Here is a 25,560-nt window from a genome sequence, read left to right on the forward strand (position 1 = left end):
TCACTTTCTCTGTCTCTCTCTTTGCCTCCCACCCTCGCTAAAAACTGATGCTCATGTACAGCACTGCAGAAAATGAGAGCTTGGAGGATCCCCCACATCTTCCTCCCTATTTCTAGCTATTTCTCTCTCACTCCTGTGTTCTGTGAAACCCCCCTCCCACTGCTGTCTCCCTTCTCTACTTAAAATGCTCCCCCTGCACAGTAATGCAGAACAGATGCAAAGCATACTGCGCAACGTGAGACTTCAAAGCACCAGAGCGTTTATCACACGGATGATGAGACACAGACACAAACTCAGACACAGAACTAAACACATTTTAAAAACAGAAAATGGGGATGTGCAAATAGTTCAGTCCATAATCGTGATGTTTTGCTGTATCAAGCAGACGACAGAGTTTTCAGTCTGCCATCGGTGTACCACCATCTGCATGGCAACCCGAATGCCATGGCAACAGAATCACATGGTCCTGTTCTCATGGTGGTCCCTACTTTAAAAACACAGCACTGCATCGTAAACATAAACAAACCTATCACAAAAACCGCAGCAGCGACGCTCCAGATAGGCATTTTTAAAAAACCCATAGCTTCTGTGCAAAAGGAGATCGATTTTTATCTCTCATGCAAAATGTTCTTTTCGATTTGAATAAGCATATGCAAACATCACACGCCAAACTTGATTATGAAAACTATGTAGTAATGGTGTGTGCAATAAAGGCCATTTCCATAGAAAGTAATTGGGTTTTCCTTTTTTTATAACTCTGTATTCTAACACCGGAAAGAAAATAGAAAACCTGTCATTGTGGTTTCTGCCAGATCTTATATTCTCTCTTATAATGAGTTCTTTTTGCTTCATACTGAACCAGACTCTCTGATCTCAACAGCTGTCTAATAGCTGTCAACCAGACAGCTAACATCTAGTTGACTGTGGAACTTGAATACCACTTTCAAAGCATTGGCTGCACTAAAAACCCAGAAAGATCAAAGAAGCTGGAATCAGTTGGCTTTAGTCTGCTCAAAGAGAGCTTGTAATTGATTCTTTAATGCAGCACAGTGTGGATTTGAGTGACCTCTAGGAAGTGAATTACGCACACAGCTGTATGTCAGTCACCCGGGGTTGTGTAGTTCAGCTGAAACACATCACACACACACACGGCACGATGACAAGACTGCAAGTGTTCTCAGTAACCCAGATTACTCAATGCATGGCGCTAACTCATACATCCTTTTACGTTAGCAAATGATTCTCAGTTTCAGAACAAACTGAGGAAACTGAGAGAAGTTGCGCAAACTCTGACAAAAAAGCAATTTGCTCTCACACAATCATGAGCCGTTGTTTAATAAAGTTTAAATATTTAATGCATAATATAACTGTGTCAAAAAAACCCCAAAAAGCTACTGAAACAACATGCTACAAAAAGTAAAGACCAACATATTTTCAAATATGCAATCATAGAAGGAAAAAAACAATTCAGGAACATTTTGAGTGTAATTACTGACGAGCAAATTTATTTTTTTTATTTGAAACTAGATGTCACTTCAAATCCAGCAATTTATTCTTGAATAAAACACCATCTCCACATGGCACGCTACACTCCTACAACACAAAGTAAGCCTCTATAAAGCTAACTCACCTTTTTCCAACTCGCAAGCATCTCAAAGTTTATCTTCTGCTTTTCAGAGCAGCATAGTCCCATTGTCACTCAACGAAAAAACAAACACAGCACAAAGAAATCCTGTAAAGGTCCAAGTACTTTAACTCGTCTCAGCGTGTCTGTGAGCCAGCCGTCTTCCTCTCTCTATTCTCTTTTCTCAACTGGCGTCAGGCAGGAAACTTATAGCAATAAAGCTGACTTAACTGACTGGCCTACAAAGTCTAACAGGAGATTGATGGCTCCTCCCTCCCATACAGGCCTGAGCGTGTGTCTCCACCTACTTCCCTTTTTTTTTTGCTATAGTAATTCCCTGAGATCATTTACTGGCAGACATCCTTCTTCCTGTAGCCTCAGGCACCAAACTACTAACATACCTGAGCTCATCACAGAAAAGTCCCAGATAACAAGTTTAGGGGTCACGCTAAAGTTCCTGCTATATTAACTGACAAGAGAAATAAAGAAAAAGGAAAAACATAAAACGTAAAGAAATGGGATTTCTCAGGAACAATGTGACCTCATAATGCAACACCATTGCACTGCAATCGAACAAACCCCAGAGTGAGCACACGCCGCCTCTGTCGCATGCATGCGGCTGTTTCGAGTGTCAACACCAAATGAATGATGTCAAATTTACACTGTTTAGTAACACAAGGACAACACATTTCCTCGAAGGCGTTGATCAGAAACAGGTAAGAACAGGGTTACAGTAGAAACATGTTTTCCATTCGCACTCCTTGTGCTGTCTTATTTTCCAAGATGAAGATCAGATGAAGAACAGAAGATTACAGAGGTAAAACTTTTTTAAAAAAAATTACGATTAAGCACCATAATCACCGCTGGAGCTCGTGTGATCTCCTCACCACCCTTTCAGTCAAATGGAAGCGCAGCACTATAATTTAATGTCCATTACGCCTGGTACAGCTACAGACCCACCGCTGCATCTGTTTCAATAATTTTGTCATTCTTTCCCCAGTGAAGACGGCGGGTGCTTCAAAGCTGAAGTGACCACACATGAGTTAAAGTTTCCTACTCGCTTGTGTTCTCCTCGAGGGGCTTGCCTGCACGCTACCCGCAAAAGCGCTAAACTCCTTTAACTGCATTCAGATGGCAGTGTTTGTCCAAGGCCGTCACCAGCATCGGTGTGGAAGTGTGGCGAGGTTAATGATAGTGAGGGGCAGGGAAGTAGCTCCCCGCTCTGAGGTCACAGCAACCAGGCTGGCGGTCAGCAGAGTGTGTGGTCTTGTAGCCCCGGATACACCTGTGCCCTTGGAAACTGAAAACGGAGACACCCCGGGTTTGATTGTGGCTTCAATTACATCTAGTGGTGAAGAAAAAAAGAAAACCTGACTCTTTGTCAAAACTTGCGTCAAACGCCCACAAAAACTGGGCCGATGGTGTAACAGTATCACTGGACTTGACTCCCAATTTTGCAATAAGAGCTCGATGGACCAATAAACAGCTTCTTTCTATCCCTGTACAATTGCACAACAATGTAGCACACTGTTGAAACTTAACTGTAACATCATAAAGCTGTTGCCCACTACACTTTTAAAAGATCAGCATTGGTCAACATTGGCACTGGCTCGTGTTGTTAGGAATCTGTACCTGGTTTGCCTGAACAAGTTGCTACGCTGCTACGGCCTAGAGGGCCTTTTCTCATTGTCTTGACAGTCCCGGGGATGTAGCTGTCTGTTAGGACTCAACCCCTATTGTCATCGAGTAACAAGTGAGCAGAGGAGAGGAGGCACAGGAAATACAGAGACAGGAAGCTGGTGTCACGGTCAGAGTCACCCATCATGGTCTCACAACACCCCCTCCCCATCCCAATCCTCCCTCAGACCAAAGCTTAGAGCACAGACGGAAATGGACACCACCACCCTGGGTGTTTATAATCTGATGTCGCCGTACAGTCTCCGCTGTCTGAGCAGTAATGTGCCGCATACAGTAAATTTTGAAGTGAAATACGCACAAAGAAAAAAACAGGCTCATGTGCATCAAAGCAAAGGGAAGTAATTAGTTCAAAAATGCTGGTTTAAAAACCACAGTGTGTTTAAATTCAGTAAAACCAAACTGGAAGACTGGCACTTTTAAATGCTTAAAACAACACGCTGCTAAGACCACCGATGAGAACAGACATTTTCTCACCCTTTGGTTACATTTTTTGGGCAGTTATATTAACTATAAACTGAGTTTTACCATTTAATAACTTTCCAGGCAGCGTGAGACACAAGTACAGCTTTTAAACACGCTAAACTAAATGGTTTGGCCCCTTGTAAAGAAGATGCAGTTATAAAATTATCCTGGCATTATTCTATAATAATGGAACATATAGCAGATCTGGTTTTGCCTCTTCCGCAGCAAGCAGAAGAACAAGTTCAGTACTTTCAAACCAGCCTTAAGCAATAAGGGCCCTGCTAAATGAACTCACACAGAGCTACATCTTAGAAACGAGCCAATATCAACACAGCACTAAAATGAATGAAAAAAGCATTTGGTAATGTTTTAATCAGCCCAACCTAGTAGTATAGCAAGCTGTGTGTCTCGGGCAGTTTGATTAAGGTAAGGATATACAAGCAGGACAGCCCTTTCCCTGGAATTCAGGCAATAATGGTGCTCAGATGCAACAGGTAGTTTGCTAAAGTTGTTATGCAGCGAAGCAAACATTAACTTTTTTTTCTCCTTTTTTATCAAGAGATCTATAAAATGATGATGCGTGCTGATATGCTACCACAGAACAGCTGTTGCTTTGCAAATGCGTCAATGTGGCTAAAAGTATTTTACATTTTCCGTAGACTGTGCAAATGCACAACCACACAGAAACAAAGAGCAATTATACACAGATATATGCAGACTGGCAGGTCATCACAGGCCAGTCAAGCCATCATCACAAGTATCATGCCTTCAGTGAGCACGTTACAGAATATGTACCGTGATGGTAATAATTATAATTTTGCATTGCATAGTATGAGATATAGGTTACAATTATAATGTTTAACTTAAATCTTTTTTAATTATGGTTTTGCACACTCTAATGATTGTTATTTCAGTGGGTAAAAAGAGATGTTGGCAAAATGAAGCATGCATGCAAGAGTTTGCTGTGCAATATGATTCTAGATGAAAGCACAGCACAATGTGCATGATAGCTTTTCACACTAATGAACTAATGGTTCTTTTGTGACTTGATAAAATCATCTTAATAACCTACTGTGCCCATGATCAAATACCCAAATAGATTTTTACCCCTGAAGTTAATTATCAAAAATGTGAATGTTTGTAGTGTTTTCAGGTATTTCATCCAGGAGGAGAGGCTAATAGCTTTTTATAAAACCACGGTAATCGATAAATACATGTAGACAGTCCCAGGTAACTTCACACATGCGTTGTTGTCACATTTACATATATTAACATATGGCCCAGATTGTCTTACCTTGTTGGAGGCCATGTCACTGACAGACCGGTAGGTCTGGATGGTCTCCAACTGGTCCAGACACCAGTCCAGCTCCTCCATGGTTTCCATAGCCAGTTTCTGGTAGGACTCATCTGCCAAGAGACACATGGACATGTAATCAGGTCTGAGAGGATCCATGTCCATACTTGATCCTCCAGACACCATGCGTGGCGGTCCAAGTGTCCCAGAGTGGCTTGATCGTAAGGGGCACTGACATGCAGAACCTCCGGAAGACGCAGAGGAAGATGAGGAGGTGTGTACGCAGAGCTCCTTCATCTTGTTCCGCTCCACCACCTCCGAAAGTTCAGGGGAGTTGTTTTCTCAAACAAACAGTGGTTATGGTCACCGTTTGCCGACTCGCTCTGTCTTTCTGTCTCTCTGTAGCCTTATTCTCTGCGTACCCCCTCTTTCCCTCCCTCTTGTGCGTGCTGCAAACCCCCTCCCATTTCGTCTGGTTCCCCCACCCTTGCTCAACTTCTCCCTCTCTCTCATTAAATTATCCCCCTCTCAGTTCCACTCGTTTGAAGAAGTAGCTTGCAGACTAGGCAGTTTGCTGCCTCCTGCTGTTGGTGTGTCTGTGACCCCTGCCCATTTAAATGAATAGAAATGGTGTATACATGCATTTAGAGTAAAAAAAAAACACAAAAACCCTAACTGCTTTTGGTGCAGGAGACACAATCATTTTAGCTTTTATTCCTGTCACTGGGATTACATCCAAACAAATGCATCTCTGTGAAATTTCATTAGAACTTTATAGACAATAGGAGCAGGAGGACTTCGTCACTACTGCAAAGACAACTCATTTCCAACGACTTCCTTTCTGACATGCAGACCACTTCAAGGAACCCTGGTGAACTGCATCTACAGCAGCTCACGGCACACCACCATGCTTCACAAACTGGTTCTCTCCTCTCTGAACCTCTCTGAGGGAGGAAAAAAAATTATATCAAACATCAAACTTGTGTTTGCATAAGCAACACGAGAGGCAAATTTTGACTCCCTGAATTGGGGGGAGTCCAGGCTAGGGCCACACTGTGAGCCAAAGAAACCAAAGCACTTCCTCTTTGGCTATGAACTCCCAGAAAACATGGAGTGGAATTAATGAATGGTGGAGTGACTGCTGAAGGCAATCATAGCTGTCGTTTGATGAAATAACTCTGTCGTTAGCAGCTATGACTCACATGTGGTAGGTGCACAGTGTTTAGAAGGAAAAGAGTGGTTTACAAGAAAATCACTGGGAAGCTCAAACATGAGGAAACATATTAAAAAGTATCACTGCTCAATATGCCAATGTTTCAACATATTTCTAGCTGGAGGGAGCGAACGCTAAACATCTGGATCTCCCCACCTTCCTTTTCTATGGAAAAGACTGATCTCTACTTCATAGCACTTCACACATGGAAGAAATTTACCCCATATGCTCAGCACAACAGGACAGCCAGCGTGCTGCTCCCCAATTTACGTCAATATAGTGGATCAAAGCACTTCAAAGCACAGTGATGGCATACAGATTTTGAACCACCAGTGCTGAACAAAGAACTTCAATGCAACCCCAGACAATGTAGCACAGTTAAAGGAAATGGTTCACCTTTGAAAGTAATCAGAACAACACCCGGGATTCTTTTGAATCACAGAAAAGTGAACTTTCAGCTGTTTAAGTTCACTCAAGGAAACTCATGCCACTGGCTCCTCATATTACACAGCTGCTACCACTTGTGTCATTTTTCGGGTTAGACTAATTTTTATTTCCTTGAGTTCCTGGTTGGCTGATTCAAAGAAACTTTGGCTTCGATACGACGCATAACTGGATGCCAAGTTTTGCGGACCAGCCTATTCACAGACTCCACTGGCACGCAAGCCATGCAAAAGTCACTGACACAGAGCAGAGGTATAACATCAAAGCAGCTCATGCACAAGGCAGTGAGCTGTTGAATCTTGGTATACATCAGCGTGTGGCTGTCTTGGTCCATAGGGGCAGTAGACGTTGCCAAGAAGGTGTCACCACATCCTGCCCTCATTCCCTTAGAAGAGGGCGCATGCATATGCAGACATTTTAGCTGGGCACCTTGAAACATCAAAGGACTGGCTCATCTGCAAAGTCTGTATGATTGGGATTCGAGTCATTTTGAAGCTGGCAGCTTAATCACTGACAGAGTCCAGAACATATAAGAGTGAAACACTCAGACTACTGTAGAAAAGCTTGCTGGACCTTTGGCTTTTTGGGCTAAAGCAGTGGCTGAAAAGTTACATTTTTTCAAAGTCTGGAGCCAAACTTCCCTTAGTTGGGCTGTATAACAATGACATATGAGTTGAAGTTCTAAATAAAATAAAGTTATGCACATGCACACGGTATGAGTAGAAGGAATGAACCTATCATCACCTTTGGTTGTTCATAAATACAGTGTTAAATGGGATGACATTTCACAGTGTCACCAGTCAAAGGTGGCGTGACGCACATTCAGTCTGAGAAACCTGCTTCCAGACAGAGTGTGAGGTGCTTTTCCAGCCTGTTTTTTCAGTGGATGTCTTTTTCTTTTTTTTCTTGGTGAGTTCTAATGCTTTGGCCATATGCTGGAGGCTGCAAAGAGGACAACAGACCTCAGTGTGCAGAGAGACCTCGTCTGCCTTCCCCTCTCCCCCTTTTTCCCCTCTATCTCTCCTCTGTAGGGCCACAAACCAGCTTCTGTAAGAGCCATCCACCACACTAACGAGCAGGGCTGCTCCCAAACCACCATTTCTGCCAAAACACCTTCCACTTACATCCCCCTCACACTGCACCTCTCTATGTTCTCAACCTACCCCCATAAGCTGTTTTTCCTCAGTGTCTGACTGAAGAATTGCAGTGTCTCAGCTCATACCAACAACTGCCATGGACAGACCAAACACACACTTCAGTAAAAGTAGTACAAAAACAGCAAAATGACCCTATTAGGGTACATTTGTGTATGTATCATTGGGTTAGCATTATTATTGTAAGCGACATCTGGGTAGCATTTAAATGTGACAGCTATACAGAGCAGTTTCTCATTAAGAAGCACAACACTGAAAAACTACACAATATTTTTTATTGTAAATGTTTTTTTTATTTTCTTTTGATTTCTTTTGATTTTGACTTGATTTTCACAATGGCTTTCTGCGTGAGAGTGGATTATAAGTTGGCATTTTTTATGCAGTATTTTGAGTTTTATAGCGAGGCTGACTTTAACACAGTGACTACAATGCCTTTAGTTGTGTTAATGTTCATTGTTAATTCACCAGACATTTGGAAAGTGCGGGAAAAGAAAGTTGATGGTCAACTCAAGACACCAATGGCTGACCTGTAAACAGGCCAAGGCTATCTGCATGTACGCAAACACACATTCCTCATAGTGACCTCACAACATCACAAAAGAGAAATGCACACTTTGACACAGTAACTTGCACGTATTCAGTCGTTTGTTATTGATTTTGCATTGCACGTGGGGCTAAGGCAGGATGCGGGTCAATAATTTACCGTTGTATCACCTCCAATGTACGTCAATTTGTTCAAAAGTCCGAGAGGGGCGGAAGACTTTGCAAATTCATGATTACTCTTGCAAAAGCCTTTGCTCTTCGTGTCAATCATTTGCATTATGCCATCTGCTTTGAACTCTGAACATTTTCTGATTTTAACACAAGGTAGTATATGAATAAAATGCAAAAACAGTGTTGCACATATTATACTCTCACAAATAACATAATTTATCAGTTTTATTACATTACAAGTATATTTTCAGAATTTTAAAAATTTAATATTTTTAATTTCTATATATCATGCATGCTTTTTAGATTTTAGCCAAGCATATTTAAGTTCATCATTCTGTATTTTATTTTCTTTAAGTTTAATTACTCATTGTGTTTCAAAATAATATATTTCATCATGCTTGTGTATATATAATTTTATCCTATCTATTGTTAAAAACCCTTACGAAAAAAATTGTCATAGCCACAGAAAAATTATATTAGCATACTGTTACAAGTTACAATTCAAATCTATTGTTTCCCTTGCTGTGCTACAGGAATAAGTTGGTGTGCTATATGTGAGACAATTTTGTATAATGCTTTCCCTTTTAAGGTAGCATGAGATTTAAAGTGATATGCGGTGGACAATCAGAGACGGTCCAACCCCCGAAACCACGCCACTCTTGGTCTTCTCACAAACAAGCCTCAGTAATTGTGTCGCTTCATAGTTTACAGCTGTGAAATAATTTCATCGCCTATGAAAACAAAAGACTTGAAAACACACATGCACATACAAACATCTCATCAAGGCCTGTTTGACGGCTCATTCACAATGCACCATGGAGCTGTGTTGGCACGGGCCAGTTAGAGGGAAGGGCCGCAGGGAGGTTTATGACTGTGCTGACGTCAATGACATAATTCAAATACTTAACCAGGCTGCACGCTTCCAGCCCTCCGGATCCTCTCCCCTGGCTGTGAGCCTGGAAAACCTGAAATGGAATCTTGCTGTGGAGCAGAGTAACTGCTGCACACAAGAGTGAAGCAGACTGACCAGACTGAAAATGACAGGTCAGTTCTTCTGGCTCAGTTTGTGGTGTACTGTCTGATTGTGTGTCCATTCACTGAATAACGTTTTGCTAATAGGAGGAAATAAATTACATCATATTGATAACAAACATTAGAAATTAAGTTCAACACCATTCCCCAAAAAGTTGTGACAGGTGTTAATAAAAACAGAATGCAACTATATGCAATTCTTTTGAACCCTATAATTAATTGGAAATAGTATGAAGACAGCATTTAGAGATTCTGCAAGTGTTTTAGACATGCAGTTTTGAAAAATATATTAAAAAACATATGCTCATTTTGAATTTGTTGCAATAAAACATTTCAAAGGTTTTTGGAAATCCTTTGAGAGGGAAAAATTTGGCTGGAAAAATGTGTTGCTGGCATCAACATCGAAATGAACAAACATTTGATATGGTGATATGAATGTTGTTTAAATGACTTGCAAATCACTGTATAAAGTTTTCATTTGCATTTTGCACTGTGCTCAAACCTCTTTGGGAAACAGGTTTGCATGACTCAATCCACTAGCCCATTAGCTAATCTGCCTCCTTAGTCACCAAAGCACCTTTTCAGGACTTGCAGTTGGATTTCCAGGTAGAGGACAATGGATATTGCTTCACATCATCATTACCAGTGCTCCAGAAATGGCAGATGAATACTTTTTTGAAAAAGTATTTGGGGTTTCGGAAATTAAACCCTTTATTTACTTTCCACATGCATGCAACCCAAATCTCTTTAAACATGATTGGTTAACAAAATACAGACTACAAGCAGTCTGCAAACACAACCCAGGAAGCGTCCTGCACCAAAAACCTTCCCCCTTGCCCACAAGTTCTGCATATTCGTACTGATTACGTTTGCTATGATGAAAGTTTAAGTAATCTGATCAATTAGGAGATCTTGGCAACATTGCTAAAATCCTAATATGTTTTCAATTACATTGGGCAAAAGCAAATTTGGTTTGGAACATTAGAAAGAGCTTTGGGCCAATCTTCTTTACAGCACTGCTTCAGTTCACTGCTTGTGCAGGCATTCGTTTATACATAGCTCTCTTAAGGTTCCTCCATGGCATTAGATTGATGCCTGAAATCTGCACCAGTTCAGCACCTTGACTCTTTACATTTTCAACTATTCTGTTGTAGATTTCCTGCTGTGCTTGGGCTCACCATCCCATTACATGACCCAAGCTTTAGTGATAAAGCTTTAGCTATAGACAGATGGCATCACATTTGACTCTAGAATTTATTGGTAACAAAGAGGTCATGTTTGACTTAATGACTACAAGGTACCCAGGTCCTGTGGCTGCAAAGCAAATCCAAATCATCACCCCTCCACCTGCTTGATTGGCAGCTGGTTTGAGGTGTTTGTGCTGGCATGCTGGTATGTTTGACCTTTAACATCTAGCGTGCTAACTGAGGCCTTTAGCATCCGAGATGTTGCTCTTGGGATTTTGCTGTTTCTTTAAGCATTAAACGTCCCAGCAAATTTACCTTAGCATGAATTTCCAGCAAATTCATCCTAAGGTCAGTTTGCTGGGATGTCCACTCTTTTGCACATGTGACCAATCCTTCTCACTGCAGAATGATGGACTTTGATGAACTGCAACAACAGCTTCTCTAAGCTAGTTTCTTTCCTGCTTTCTATTGTGTTAAGAGACCTAGATGCACCAGAGCAGCAAACTACTAAAACTTCTGCTTTGATAGAGGTGCTCACATTTGCTGATGATCCATTAATGAAGTGCATTTTCCATTGTATGACATGCCACACTGTGTTGTTGTTCAAATTGACAGCATAATAAGCTATGAGGAACAGATAAGTTTTCATTATGCCCTGACAGGCAAAAGTGTAGAACTTTTTAAAAGAAACAAAAAAACAACAACACATGACTGTACACACAAATGCACGTGTGGACAGCAACTCTCGCCCTGAGGTTTAAAGGGAAATAACAACCTATTCTTCCTTTTTACATTGTCAGAATAACTCGTTTCAGTTAGGTCTGTCATCACTTTTCTTCCACGGCATGTTTACTAAAAGTCACAAAAGAAAAATGAGTAATGCTCATTGTGTTGGACCACACACCCTGTAGGTTACGCACAAAGTCACGTGACCGTTTAGTTCCAAAGTAAAAAATGTGTATGTCTCAGTGCAGCGATCTGCTATGCTGAACTGATTTTCCTGGTTGGAAATGCATCATATTCTTGGAAACAGGTTCACTGAGCCACTGAACTATGCATCTCACAATGAAAGACCATCATTTTCTTACTGGCAATAACACATAAGAGGAAAAACAAGCACTTCAAATAAATGCTACTCTCGACTGCTCCCTTGTCACATGGGGTTGCAACATCGGGTGGCTTTGCATGTTTGATTTGGCAGAATTTTATGCCAGATACGCTTACTGACGCAACTTCAAAAGACAATGACATATTTCACTGATTTAACTCTTGGGTCCAATGGCTCTGTCATGGAATCCTTACACAGTGGTGTTACACTGTTTGCTGTCACTGAATGCAGAAAACACCCTTATTGCAACAGTACAGCTACATACTTCAGATACAGTACTGTATCTTATCCTTGAGCAATAGACTTTCAGCAAGACAATGCTAAACCCCAAATTGCATGTATAAAAAGAGGATTGCTTCATACTTGAAGAATCCAGATGCTGAACTAGCCTGCCTCCAATCCTGTTCAGCAGCTATAATCAGACAAGAATGGGTAAACATTCCCCAACCAAAAGCCCAGAAACTCATCTACTCACTTCCCAGACATTGCTGTTAAAAAGAGAGACGATGCTACACGGTGGTAAAAATTACATTTTTTGTCTATATTCTATTTGAATAAAATAAAATTTGAATAAAATGTGGGTTTATGAGATTTTCAAATCAATGCTTCCTATTTATATTTAAAATTTACATAGCGCCCCAACTTTTTTGGAAATGGGGCTGTATATTTGGTCAAGCCACATGTTACGTTGTTGTTTAAAAAAAAATTTCTGACAAAATTCTTATATTTAACACAAATAAAATTAAGTAAATGTTGACAGTGTAACTTAAATCTAGTTGCAACTTTTCTCAGCGGTGACTTTGAAGGTCTGAAACTTTTTTTAAATAATGTGATGTATAAAACCTTGATGTAACAGTATAAAGAGCGAAATAGGCGGTATCCACCAATGTGGTTCTCTTTGAAGAAAGCCAAACCTATCTCCCCTAAAGCACCTAGCTGGTTTAAATAATACAAAACACAAAGGTATCAAAAAGCTACAGTAACATTAAAAGCATGATATATTTTATAAGAGATCTTATTTATACCAGGGATCTGTATGAGAAAAGAAAGAAAGAAAGAAAACTGCTAGTGTGTGATTTCCTTTTACTTTAGTTTTAACTTCTTTTTTTTTCTTCTTTCAGTGAAAAGGATAAAAGTGTAACAGAAGATGGAAAATGTAGCACGAAATCTTGGCTACTTTGTTATTCTGCATGTTAATAAGTGTGCTGTGAGCTCTGTGGATTGTCAAACTTTTAGGGTTTTTTTTGGTCTTTTTTCACTAAGCTGACCTGCTGCTCATGCTGGCCTCAAATTTAACATGTAGATATGAAATGGATAGTCGACGTTCTTAGGAAAATAGCAAATGTACTGTTATACAGTAGTTCTTTTTACTACTGTGTGTGCTTCTAGTGTAAACAAGATCACTTTTGATTTGAAAGTGGGAAGTCAAGTAAAAATTGCTAGGTCCAATATTACACTTCATTTAAAAACACACACACACATCAAGCAAAACAGTATAATTTCATCACAAATTAAGCGGGAACGCATATATAGTTTTCCCTCTTGGGGCCAAGTCTAAAGCTAACTAGGGGTAGCCTTTTTTGAACAGGGATTTCTTAAAGATTAATTTCTGTGGGCGCTGTGTAATGATTAATATCTGAAAACAGTCTAGCCAGCATTCGCTCATGAGGCCATTGCGAGGTTTTACAGCTCTCTCGGACACATGACTAACCCCAGAGTTCATACCATCTGTGTTTGGCTAATGCCAGTAATAATCGCTGCAGATTAATCATCAGGCCTTGACTGTCAAAGACGTCATAATAAAGCAACTTCTCAAAAGTGCTATTTATCAGGCGTGATATAGAGCAAAGCCTGTAATCTGAATCAGTAGGGGAAGAGTGAGCTCTTTGTTGCTCGCTGAGCTCACGAGACTGTGTGCGATGGGGCCAGTTTGGCTAGCGAACCATAAATTGCAAACTCATAAGGGGGAAAACTTCAATCCCGTCACGTTTCTGGAGTAAGTCGAACAGCGCAAACAGCCTGCAGTAACGCATTTGCAGCTGAGCTGATTTTTAGTATACCCTCTGCTTCTTGTTTTCTTCTCATTATGCCCCTTCACCCACTGGCTGTGGTCACGGTTGTGCTCTTCTTGTTTATTTCACCGAATTTGATATGCTACTCCCATACTGCCAGATGATTATCTCTCTCTCTCTCTCTTTGACCTTTACTGTGTTTTCATTCTTTTGTATCTCACTCCCAGCAATAATCTGGTAGCTCTCTTGATATGTCTTGATGCCAATGTGTGCATGTGTCACCACATCATCTTCTGTCTTGATTTTTATTGTCTTTCCCCGTGTCCGTCTATAATCCCTTTATAGAGCTGTCCAGAGTGTATAAGTGCGCACTCATTTATGCTGAGCTCATGCCCAAAAAGACCTGGTACTCTTTCTTTTCCACTACTGGGGATTTTGCCAGACTAAAAACACAGAGGGAAAACAGGAAAAATCTGTTCTCCTTTTCCGGTCAAAGAGTCAAGGAAAACGGGACAGAAAGCAGCACAAGGGAGGATATGATGACATCTTTCATTGTGATATTGTTAATTGTTGTAGCTGCGTACTGAACAAACTCAACCGTCACCATTATTTAGTGGCAGGTGTACTCCATTTTCTCTATACGCTCAGAGAAAGCTGAGAGCAGCAAGATTCCCTGGTAGGACAAGAAATACAGTATATAAACCTCCGAGCTCTGAGTCTCAGAGGCTTCAAATTTGTTTTTCTTGTTTTATCTTCCTCATGCGTCATAATGGAAGCCAGTGAGATAGTTTCACTCTGCACTGATTACTTGGAGGTCATGGTTTGTGAGAAATGTGGAGGAGGAAGGACAATAAGAGACTCACAGTTGTGTTGTATTTTTCCTGCTGTGGGACACTCCTCGCAGCCCATCTGTGCTGATAGGAAGTCGAGCACCCATGTGTGTAGGCCATGCTGACGTCAATTGGACTTGAAGAACCAGTGCAGCAAGAACCAATATCGACACCTCCCTCCTCTTTTTCTTTCACTTGTTGCCTTCTACCTAATCTGAATCTAAACCAGTAGGTGCTTCTGTTGTTCTCACACTTTGGTTTTTTCTCGGTGCCTCCATAATGACACTTCACGGGAATTTTGCGCATTACCAAGTCACAGTTTCCTCCTTGAATAACGAAGGCCTGCTGCTTATGTTTGCATTTGTGAAAAGAGTCAAAGATAACATTTTATCCTGGCTGGGAAAACATCTAACTCAGTACTTTTATGGAAATTTAAAAGAGGAACTATATTTCCTTATGTAAATGTGTGTTGTGTGCAAAGGGACAATCTATTTGAACACTGCAGAGGCGTGAAATAAGCAATCCATTGTGTATGCCACTTTCACGTGTTTGAAACCCAAACTATTATTTTTGCTAACAACTGTGCAGACTTCAGTTGCATGCAAGAATCCCCATCTGTGTAAATGCATTACAGCACATGCATTGGAGAACAATTGGACATCACTGGCTGTTCCATTTGTTTTCTTTGCTTTTTTTCAGTTCAGCATCTTTCTTTTTTGGCTCACTCAAAACTTTAACTGAGCATCATTCTGCTCAAGCATCAAAACCTGGAATTTGTAATCTCAGAAATTGCAAAAGCCATATAAACAGCACAGACAGTTAGTAGTATGTGTGTTGCAGGGTGCAACATTTCCCAGAATCATTCATTCTGATAAGGGTGATAATGAACTTCCTTTTCTTTCTTTAACAGAAGGCTTATTCACTCACCTGACAGGCACACTTTGGTGACATGGGGCTGATTTGTAGCGGGAGATCTCCTGCAACAGAGAAATAGGTTTTCTCCTGTTGTAAATTGCAAGTATGGTTCGTTTGTGAAGCACTTTGTTGTACTTGTGACTTTTAAATGTGCTATAGAAATAAAATTGAAATTGAAATTGAAAATTGAAATTGAAATAATTTACAAAGTTTTAAAAATTAGGAGCCTGGAAAAATGCTTCCATCATTTATTTATTTATTTATTTCATTTGGTTCCAGTCGGTCTTTGTTGCCATAAGATAAACACAAAACAACTCCCTTGGTTCTCTGAACAGGTCTCAGGCTTGCGGTGACCCTTTTCTCTGAGGTCAGATTGACTCAGTGTGCACCTCTGGTAAATTTGATGCAACTACAACCACTGACCCAATTCAGTGATCACTGGAAACCTGCGAGCACTTCCATGTAAAAGATGATGTTTGTGCCTCTCAAAACAAAAAACAGAATTGAAATGTCACTGTGTCCAGTTTTGTGTCACCAGCAAAAGGCTCTTGAGATATGTGAATTTATATTTGCGAGACTTCTTCACAAGCCCACAGCATTATAAAAGTTTCTGAAGCTTTGGTGCCCCCAAGTGGAGCATGCTGGCATCTCCAACCATTGTCAAAACAGACACTTATGAGCCACAACATTAAAACTACCGACAGGTAAAGTGACAAACACTGATTATCTTCTTATCTGGTGCCTTCTATAAAACAACACATGGCACAATCAGAAGTCCTAGTCTGATTTTAATGGTGTGGCTTACTGGTGTATCTCCAAAAACTAAGATCCACAGGCAGATTTTTCCTCAATAAAAAATAAATATTAAATTGTGGATCATAAAAACTCTAAGTACAGAAACTAATAATGATCCCACTTACTTATTAGATACACACTGTACATTTGTCAAGGTGGTGAAGTTGTTCCTAACTGTCCGAAGACTTGCCAGAACCTAAAGAGAAGATCAAAAGACTGACGTAAGAGAAAGAATGTGCAAAAAGTAAAAGTGAAATTTAAAACAAGACATTTTGCATGAAAATAAAATAGTGTGAAAAATGTTTAAGGACTATAACTTACCTCTCACAGGAGAGCATGGAGAATAACCTTTGCTATTGACCATGTGTTTAAAAGAGAGGTGTTTTAAAGAATTGTGATTCTTTTATTTTATGACTAGTTTGGGGCAAATTACTGTTTTTAATAATGTAATTAAATAATATGGCACTAAATATCTCTATATTATTTATAGATTTCTATACTGTTTGTCTGAAAAGGTTTCTGCAATGAAGCTGAAATCCGAGTGTAGAGTTCTTCTGCCATGCCGATGTTGTTATATATCCTCATTGCCAATTGTGGGCAAAGAGTTCAATATGGCGCCATGGGACATTTAGATTAAAAAGTTATTGTGAGAAATTGTGTTTTATATTCTGAGATAATTGATGCTCTTTGTACTTGATCTATGGAGCTATGACAAGCTCTTACCTGGGCAAACGGTGTCACAATCAAGTCTTCTCCATGTCTGAAAAATGAGAGTAATGAAAGGAAAGCCTGTTACACAAACAGACAAACACATAGCTAACTGTAGTGTAATGTGACAATGCTGTGATTAAAACCACTCACAATTCTCCAACGATGGAAGAATTTCGGGATAAGGATTTTGGTGATAGCTCATAGTCGCTGTCAGAGCGGTACAGGAAGGACTCCCGCCGCTGGCCGTAAGCTGCCAAATTGGGATGAAGAACCAGACCTGAACCTGGGGATGCCTGAGGGTCTGATGGGCTGCAGCACACTGATGGGCCATTCTCCCCTTCAAAACTAAAAGAAAGTTAAAAAAAAAAAAAACAATCCAGGGGGAGAGAAGAAAATATCAGGATGTGATTCTTTACAATGCAAAGCAAGTTCTTTAAATCTATTAGTTTTAAAAGCATAAGCCAAAGTCTGATTGATCATCAATCTTGCCATTTAGATTTAACTTTTAAATCATCATCGTCATCTTGAATATACCTTCCGTAATCTACCTGTAAGTACTGGCTTGCAAAACATGTTGACAAATCCTATCCAGGAAGTAGATTATTGCATAAATCCTAAAAAAATTACTCATCCATTCATCCACAGCTGAAAAAAACAACAACTATAACACTCATAAAATAAGTATGCTTCACTGTCTGTACAAGCAGGGCTGGTTTTACTGTAATCTGCCCGTCTGGTTTGTTTCTTACGGGAACACTGTCCATGACAGTTCCATTCAAACTCAGCAGTTAGGAAATGACATACAAAGAGTGACCAGCTGCCTGATGTGTGATTAAAGGCACATTTTTGCTTTTTTACTAACTACGTTTTCTTTTACAGTAACTGATGCACTCACAAGCATCTGCCTACATCTTGATTACCTTCCCTCATTGTTTAAGATGAATGTATTTGAACACTAAAATTGAACTAATGATAATAAACAAATTTAAAAGGAAGACAATACAATATTGTAGAATTTATGGCTTTTCTTAGCATGTGATGCTTACAACCTTGATGCCATCTAAAAAATTCATATATATTAAAATTGTTTTTAAAATTGACAAGCAGAAATCAGAAAGAGCAACCAGAGAACTCATGCTCAGAGCAAAAATAAACCAACATGCTAACTGCTAAATGCAGCTTTCCTCAATAGTTGTTTGATCAATAAAAACCACCACAGATGCACACAGAGACATAATCTGTTTGTCACCACAGAGTTTATGTAGAGGACCGGGACGAGTTATTGTGTAACCAGATGATTGGGTCAGATGGACAGGAGTTTAGAGGTGCAAGGTCAAACTGTCAGTGCCCAGCAGGAATAGCAGATGCCACAAACCATGAAATGGAAAAATAACTCAGAGTCCTTGGCTTGATTACCATTTACATACTTCATTTTATTAGAAGTGCCACTTCATGTTTTCTCCATGTTAAAGCCCGCCTCTTTAATTTCTCCTACATGTGGGATTAACTAGGCGCGTGTCCCATTGAGACAGTCCCACACCTCTGCCAGAGAAGCTCAGATTAATGTGAGAACTCTGATTACACACATGCAGGAAGACCAGCGTCATCTGTGTTGTGCTTTGCGTCATTCAGTTTCAGCAAACAACATATTTTAACTACAGCGATCTAATCCCACAGTGTGAAACCAATCAAGAACCTTCAGTAAATATGCACTACAGTGGAAATGAAAAGGTTAAAAGAAAAAGAGCATCATGTTAAAATCTACCAGTGAAGTTATTTTTCTAAAATATTGACATGTAGAGCGAAAAAAGGACTCATATGCATATATAAAATACTCAGTGCAATAAAAAAAAGAGAAAACTACTGAAACATCACCTTGGAGCTGAGAGGTGTGCTCTGTTGACAACTTCCTCACTGAAGTCAAAATGTCCAGCTCTGCACCTAGGAGACCTTCGAAACATTTTTCTCCCTCTTCAAGGTCCACATCGAGCAACATAAAACAGTGACACTGTCTGCTCACTCATACATACACACACACTTTTGCAGCCTCCCCTTTCTGTCCAGTAGCAGCCCACGTGCTGGAATAACGTAGGCTTGGCAGATGCTAACATGCAGATCTGGGCTGAAGCGCAGGAAAAACGCACCAGCAGTCGCTCTGTTTATCTGGCCGCCTGTCCTTTATCCCTCTGTATTAAAACACAGCGCCGACAAGACTTTACAGTGGGACGTCGCGATTACGTTGAAAATCCAGATCCTCATTTATTTGCCAACTTTGGAGATTATAGTTAATGTGCATTTAATGTACACTGTACATATTTCCCCAGATGAGAAAAAAACCCATCTGTGTGTTAAGAGACAGTACAGTGACTGTGTGGTGTAAAATAAAGAGGAGAACTAGCAGGAGGTTTCTGATGCCGTGATGTGTTATTAAAGCTGCAATATGGCTAACACTATTACTGTGCTCTTCTTCTGATAGTAGACAATGTATTATTAGAAATTCTCTGGTACTTAGCTACTATTTATAAAACTCAATGTCCATAGCAGTAGTTGATTTCTGTGATTAGGCTGAAGGTCTGTTGACTTGGTTGACATGTGGAAGACTGAGGAGAACCAGAGCTTAAGTAAAAGCCTTCCACATACAGTATATACAGCGGGGTCACAGTTCCACGTAGGCCTGGAAATCGTCAGGAAATCTGATGCTTGGATTAACATTTAAAACCACCAGAGATTATGAGGGGTACAATGAATTTTACAGACTACTAATCAAATCAAAGATAATTTATGATCTGACCACAATGTCAGATTTCAACTTGCATGTCACTGTCTGGTACAGCAAAACATTGCTCACTAAGCAGCCTTGTGGTAGTGGGACTTGGATCATAAGTAGGTGAAAGTGTCAAATTACTTTTCTAGTTGCATGATAACCAGATGTATCTAAAGAACAACCAGACAGGTCAGAAGTAGTCACGCTATCAGCAGATTGATATGTTTTTTCACTTAGACATGAAAGTTAAAAATTAATTTGATCAAAGACAGAGGGTCCCAAATAGAAAATAGGAAAAAAAAAGTACTGTCAAAAAATGGCCTGACGCTAAATGGCTTCTCAGGAGAAAAAACAAGGCTAAACTCTTTGGACTGGATAAAACCATTACCAATGTTTCACAACTGACGATTGAGGGAAAAAAAAATCCTCTTTCCTGATGAATTCAAGTTTGTGGCATTAACAGAAGGATTTATTTAAGAAGGGAAACAAAGGAGAGAATCGTGCCGTAGTCTATAAAAACAACATGGGCTAGCCACACACATTAATGTAAGTACATCCCAGAGGAGAAAGTCCCAGCACGCTGCTTTGCTCAGCGTGTACTTTTAAAAATATTTTAAGAACTAAAACATTTGTGATGAAATCACGCCCCAAGGGTGAATTTCATCATCTGAGTATTTCAACACTCTGTACGTACAGCACAGGGATGTCTGCCAATCGCTTTGGTCTTGGAATCACAAATGGCTTTCCAGAGATGTCTCACACTTTTATCGTAATAAAGTGTTTGCTGTGTGTTTTATTGCAAGCTTGCAGTGACAACCCCATGATATTGGGCTATATGAATAAACTTTACCTTATGTAAGGTATGACATAAAGGGGACTGTTTCCTGTTAATACATCTTTTTTTTATGTGTTATTTCAGGGTCTTTTTCCAAGGCATCTTTCCACACCAATGAGTTATTTTTAAAAAATGAGTCCCCTGAGCTCTAACTCATCCTGGAGCAGGGACATTTTTGACAACCTGAAATAAACTACTTCTAAATAAGGGTCCGCCTGAGTTACTAAATAAATCCACAATCACGACTACCTGCTGTAGCTCTTCAAAAACACATTACAGCTGACAAGCAAACCCACTACTTGGGTTTCAATCCTCTATTTTATTTATTTAATTCTCTCTTTAACACCCTCAAAAGAATATCCTTACCATGCGCTGGCTACAGTGAAGCGTCTGTATCGATGTAGACGTCTGATCGTTGCCTGCTTGCCTGAGGATCTTGGTGAGAGTTTCTGGCCAGAATGACTAGAAGTAACACTGCAACAGTCTGCCTGGCCCAACCCGACCCCTTTGAATTCTATACTAGTTTCCATTAAAGAGTCCGCTTTACAACCAAGTCTGATGCCGGACAAGACTGCACTAAAATATTCACTCACAAACTCAAATAAATATGTCTGAACGTATGATTTATTTTTATTGGTTGATATTATCCAGACAATCCTCCACTGCATTATTCATAATGCTAATCAATATGAACAGAAGCCTTTTTAAACAAGCTGACTGGCTACTCAAAAGCAGCTGGAAAACAAAGCAAAAAGTTATGGGGCGTCTCCAGTGTTGTGCAATAAACAGAGCAAAAGTTTCTCTGCTCCTGACCTGTAATCCAGATAAATCCAACCCATGTTTTTCAAAAGCACGAGGACATAGTATAAGCCTTATACAGATGAAAGCAACAAAAAATACAGACACCAGATAAAATAGATTCAAAAGATCTCAAAAAGCGAAAGTAGTTTGGTGGGATGAATTATAATTGCTCAACGAAATAATACATACGGGAAACTGCTATTCAGCAACTTCAAGTGTGTGCATGTTCTTCCCATGTCTGTGTGGGTTTTTCTGGGGAACTCTGGCTTCCTCCCGCATTCAATAGACATGAATCTTAGTTTGACTGGTGATTCTAAATTTGCCGTAACGTGAATGCGTTGTCTACCTCTTTGTGTTGGCACTGCGACAGACACATGAGCTGTCGAGTATGTACCCCGTCTTTCACCCCCAAAAAATTCATAAATGCCAACTTTGTTGCTTGCTTGCAAATCTAATGTCAGATCTAGATGGGAGAAAACACCGGCCTCCCGCTGTTACCCGGTACACAAGCTGTGCTGCTTTTCTCAAATTACTACATTATTACTGCAGCACAACAAAAGCACAAACGCAGAGAAGTACAAGGAAAAAAAATAATGCCCAAACGTGCGCAGCATCGGTGCCGCCTTATAAAGCGTTTGAGCGTGTCAGTGTGTTTATCACAGCCTCACCTGTCAGGGTCAGCCTGTGTGATGTCAATGCGAGGCAGAGAGGCGATGGGCAGGCTCGTGGGTCTGCTATGGGTTACGGGATCTTCTTCTGGTGTTAGCGGCCTTCCCCTTTCCCTCTCCTTCTCTGCCTGTCGCCATGACAACGGAGGCAGCTGCAGATTGCCAGAAAACCGCCTGTGGACTTTGAACACCTCCACCCCGAGAGTGTTGCCTGCAGAAAACTGTCCCACAGGAGGCTCCTTATTTTCCTGACAGAAAGGAGATAATGAATGTTTAGCTTTGATACGAAATTGTCTCAGAAAAAGAAAATCAGTAAGGGAAAATGTTAAAGAAGTAAAAAATGTGCATAGCACATAAGAAATACTATAAATAAGAGGATAAAATGTAAAACCATGGGGGAAAAACATGATTTAAAAAATAAAAATGGATGGATGAAATTAAAACCTTGAAGTTTTATGCATTCACAGGCCAGTGAAACTACTTTACATCCATGTCTTACCTTTCTATGTAAATGTCCTTCTTATTAGACATTTGTTTGAACTTTTGTCAAAATTTGCACATGTAGTGTGAGTTGTAGCCAAAAATATATTTTGTGACCTCTGACCACTAAATTATAATCGCATCATCCTTCAGCAAACAAACATTTGCACTTAATTCATGTGAATTCAAGCCTTAGGTTTTTTCGGTCAACTGCAAAACCTAAAGCTTCCAGCTATGGTTGGAAATGCAAAAATAAATAAATAATAATAAATAAAAAGTGCCAGCTGATATGTCGATGAAGCTGTGCAGAGTGTAAATATTGTATGTTTAGTGCGCCTTCTTTGGCATGAAGTTTCCAGTATGGATCACAGAGTGATTCATTGAAATGATGGGTTGTAAACAAGTCAGCGTACTGAGGAAACAGAAATGGGCTGCCAGAGCTCATTCTGCATATATCAAACAATTTATGTTCACAGCATGCAAGAAGAAATTAAACACGTCAAAGATTTCATGCAGACAAGCAGCATATGAAGCACAATAACAATGAGAGGGGGAAAGGACGGGGACTGAAGAATTCCTAGAATGGGTCTGAGGCTATCGAGCAATGATTTGGTTTTTTATGTCAATGTGGCCACAGGAGGCTAGACAGACAAGAAGAGTGAGAAATACAGAAGCTGACAGCTAGTGTGAAAAGGAAAGAGCGCGAAGCTACAGTCTAACCTCCCTGTGATCCAGACGGAAAGCTTACCACTGTTTAACAACAACAACAAGGCTCTTTAACCCAGTCAGTATCTGATATCCGAGGCAAATACTCTTATGTTGCCCTGCAGTGTTATTTTCTAATGTAAATATTTCATATACACAACAGTCTTAGTATAGATTTTTTAAGAGAGCTGTGAACACGTGGAACAACTTGAAAAATGAACTTAGTGCTCTCTAGTGGACAAACCATGCAATGATTCATTCAAATAAACCTATTTCACAGACACCATTTAGAAATGAAACTGGGGTTTAAAAAGTAGTGAGGGCCAGAACTGTTTGTTTTAATGTATCACATTTAAATTACAGCACTTCTGATCCAATGACCCAAAGAAAAGGCTACACTTCTGCAGAAACCAAGTCCTAGAGTTGCAATATAATGAAAACCAGAAACTGTAATGAATTTATTCTGTACACTTCCCCATTCTGAAATATAGAAGACGGATGCTGAAATAAAAATAACAAAATACATAATTATTCCTTTGAAATTAAAACAGCACAAAGTAAAAGTCACTTACTCGATTGCTGTGGTTCTGATTCACTACTCATGCCTAAGCCAATCAAATATCATTACACACTGATTCACCTCTCATTTTGAAAAAATAAAATAAAATAAAATAAAATAAAATGTAGATCCAGACTTTAGTGATGTTATAGTTGGTTAAGGCCATGTATGAAATTGTAGGCAAACACAACTGTTACTAATGGCATTAATGAAGATTCTTTACATGATATCTCATTAATTACATGGTAACACTGGGAGTTTAATCTTTGTATAGTATCACATTTAAGTCAGTGTAACAAAGAGCCAAAAACACAGGATCAAAATTGGGAAGCACATTTGATGACAACAGTGAGGAATAATTATATGGTAACTTTCAAAAACATAATTATGCTTTCAATATTTGGATTAATAAAAAGTAATACGATAACATTAATATGCTAACTCGATAACAGCAATGTATTTAGTATTTATTTAGTATTTATTTAGTAAGGAAAAGTAAGGAAAATTGTGTTTAATCAATTATTTCAACAAATCTGATACCGTTGGACATCCTGTTCATTTCCCCTAAAATGTCCCACATTTGTAAGGAAAATGCATTTGTGGGTGGAGCAGCAGAGTTCAATATGTGGATGGCGCCCATGAAAAACATGACAAATCTTCTCTGTCAAACTCGAAATGACCACTGAGAAAAACATTCCAGGTAATACGGTTATCCAGTTACAGCAGTGATTCTTCACTGGTGTATGGAAAGCACATGGTAAACTCAACTGAGTGTTCAAACGGATAGATGTTTGGACAACATATAGATATTATTTAACTGACAGTGTACACAGCCAGGTGTCTGTCTAATGGGAGAAATGAGAGAAAGATTATGTCATCCCATTTCCTCTTTCCAATCAATGTGACTGACAAGTAATAGCAGGAAAGTACCCTGCAAGACATAAATGAGAGATAACTGCAAAAAAGACGGGAACAGGGAAGGAAAAGACTCCGAATGACAGAGTGAACACGAGATAGTTGAAGAAACCAATGCAGAGATGGGAGTGTGCTGTCCTTTCTGATTGTCAGTAAACCCACTGCGCTTCACTCCCCGGCTCGTTCTGTGCAATTTGCCTGACATATTGCTCCTGTCTTTTTAAAGATATATTCTTCCTCTCCCAGGAAAATGGGTGAAAATTAAATCTGGCAAAACATAAACTGTCCGGAAAACCAATCGAAGTTTGTTTCCATTTACTAAACCACTTGTCAAGCAGAGAACTAAATAGTCTCCTGTCAATATGTCAGTGTTATTGGGTAAATTGTTTATTATTTGTTTATTGATTGCAACTGTTGTCTCGCTATGTAATTCTATTTCTCCACTGATCACTTGCCCATGACATCAGGAAGAAAGTATAAGGCCAATTCACCTTGTATATAAAGTATAAGCCAGGGGTCGAAACATTAGTAAACCTGGATTTGTAATGTGTGTCAGAACATGGTCATAAAAGGAAAGGAACTAAGATGAAAGGGAAAACAACAGATCTCAAACGGAGGTAGTGTAGCTGCACAGAGTCAA

At 39.7% G+C, this 25,560-nt stretch overlaps 1 protein-coding gene across 1 annotated transcript in view; it reads right to left on the minus strand.

Moving 5' to 3' along the window:
* Positions 1–25,560, minus strand: part of LOC308412783 (3',5'-cyclic-AMP phosphodiesterase 4B-like) — a 46,170-nt gene that overhangs the window by 8,373 nt on the left and 12,237 nt on the right. Inside the window, exons 4-9 of the mRNA XM_080907352.1 lie at positions 22,262–22,509; positions 17,344–17,538; positions 17,206–17,242; positions 16,608–16,678; positions 15,700–15,749; positions 5,079–5,191 (exon numbers count right to left, since the gene is read on the minus strand). Of these exons, the coding sequence (XP_080763478.1) occupies positions 5,079–5,191; positions 15,700–15,749; positions 16,608–16,678; positions 17,206–17,242; positions 17,344–17,538; positions 22,262–22,509 (714 nt within the window). The remainder of the gene's footprint in view (positions 1–5,078; positions 5,192–15,699; positions 15,750–16,607; positions 16,679–17,205; positions 17,243–17,343; positions 17,539–22,261; positions 22,510–25,560) is intronic.

Source organism: Rhamphochromis sp. 'chilingali' (assembly GCF_963969265.1).
Source record: "Rhamphochromis sp. 'chilingali' genome assembly, chromosome: 16".
Lineage (NCBI taxonomy): Eukaryota > Metazoa > Chordata > Actinopteri > Cichliformes > Cichlidae > Rhamphochromis > Rhamphochromis sp. 'chilingali'.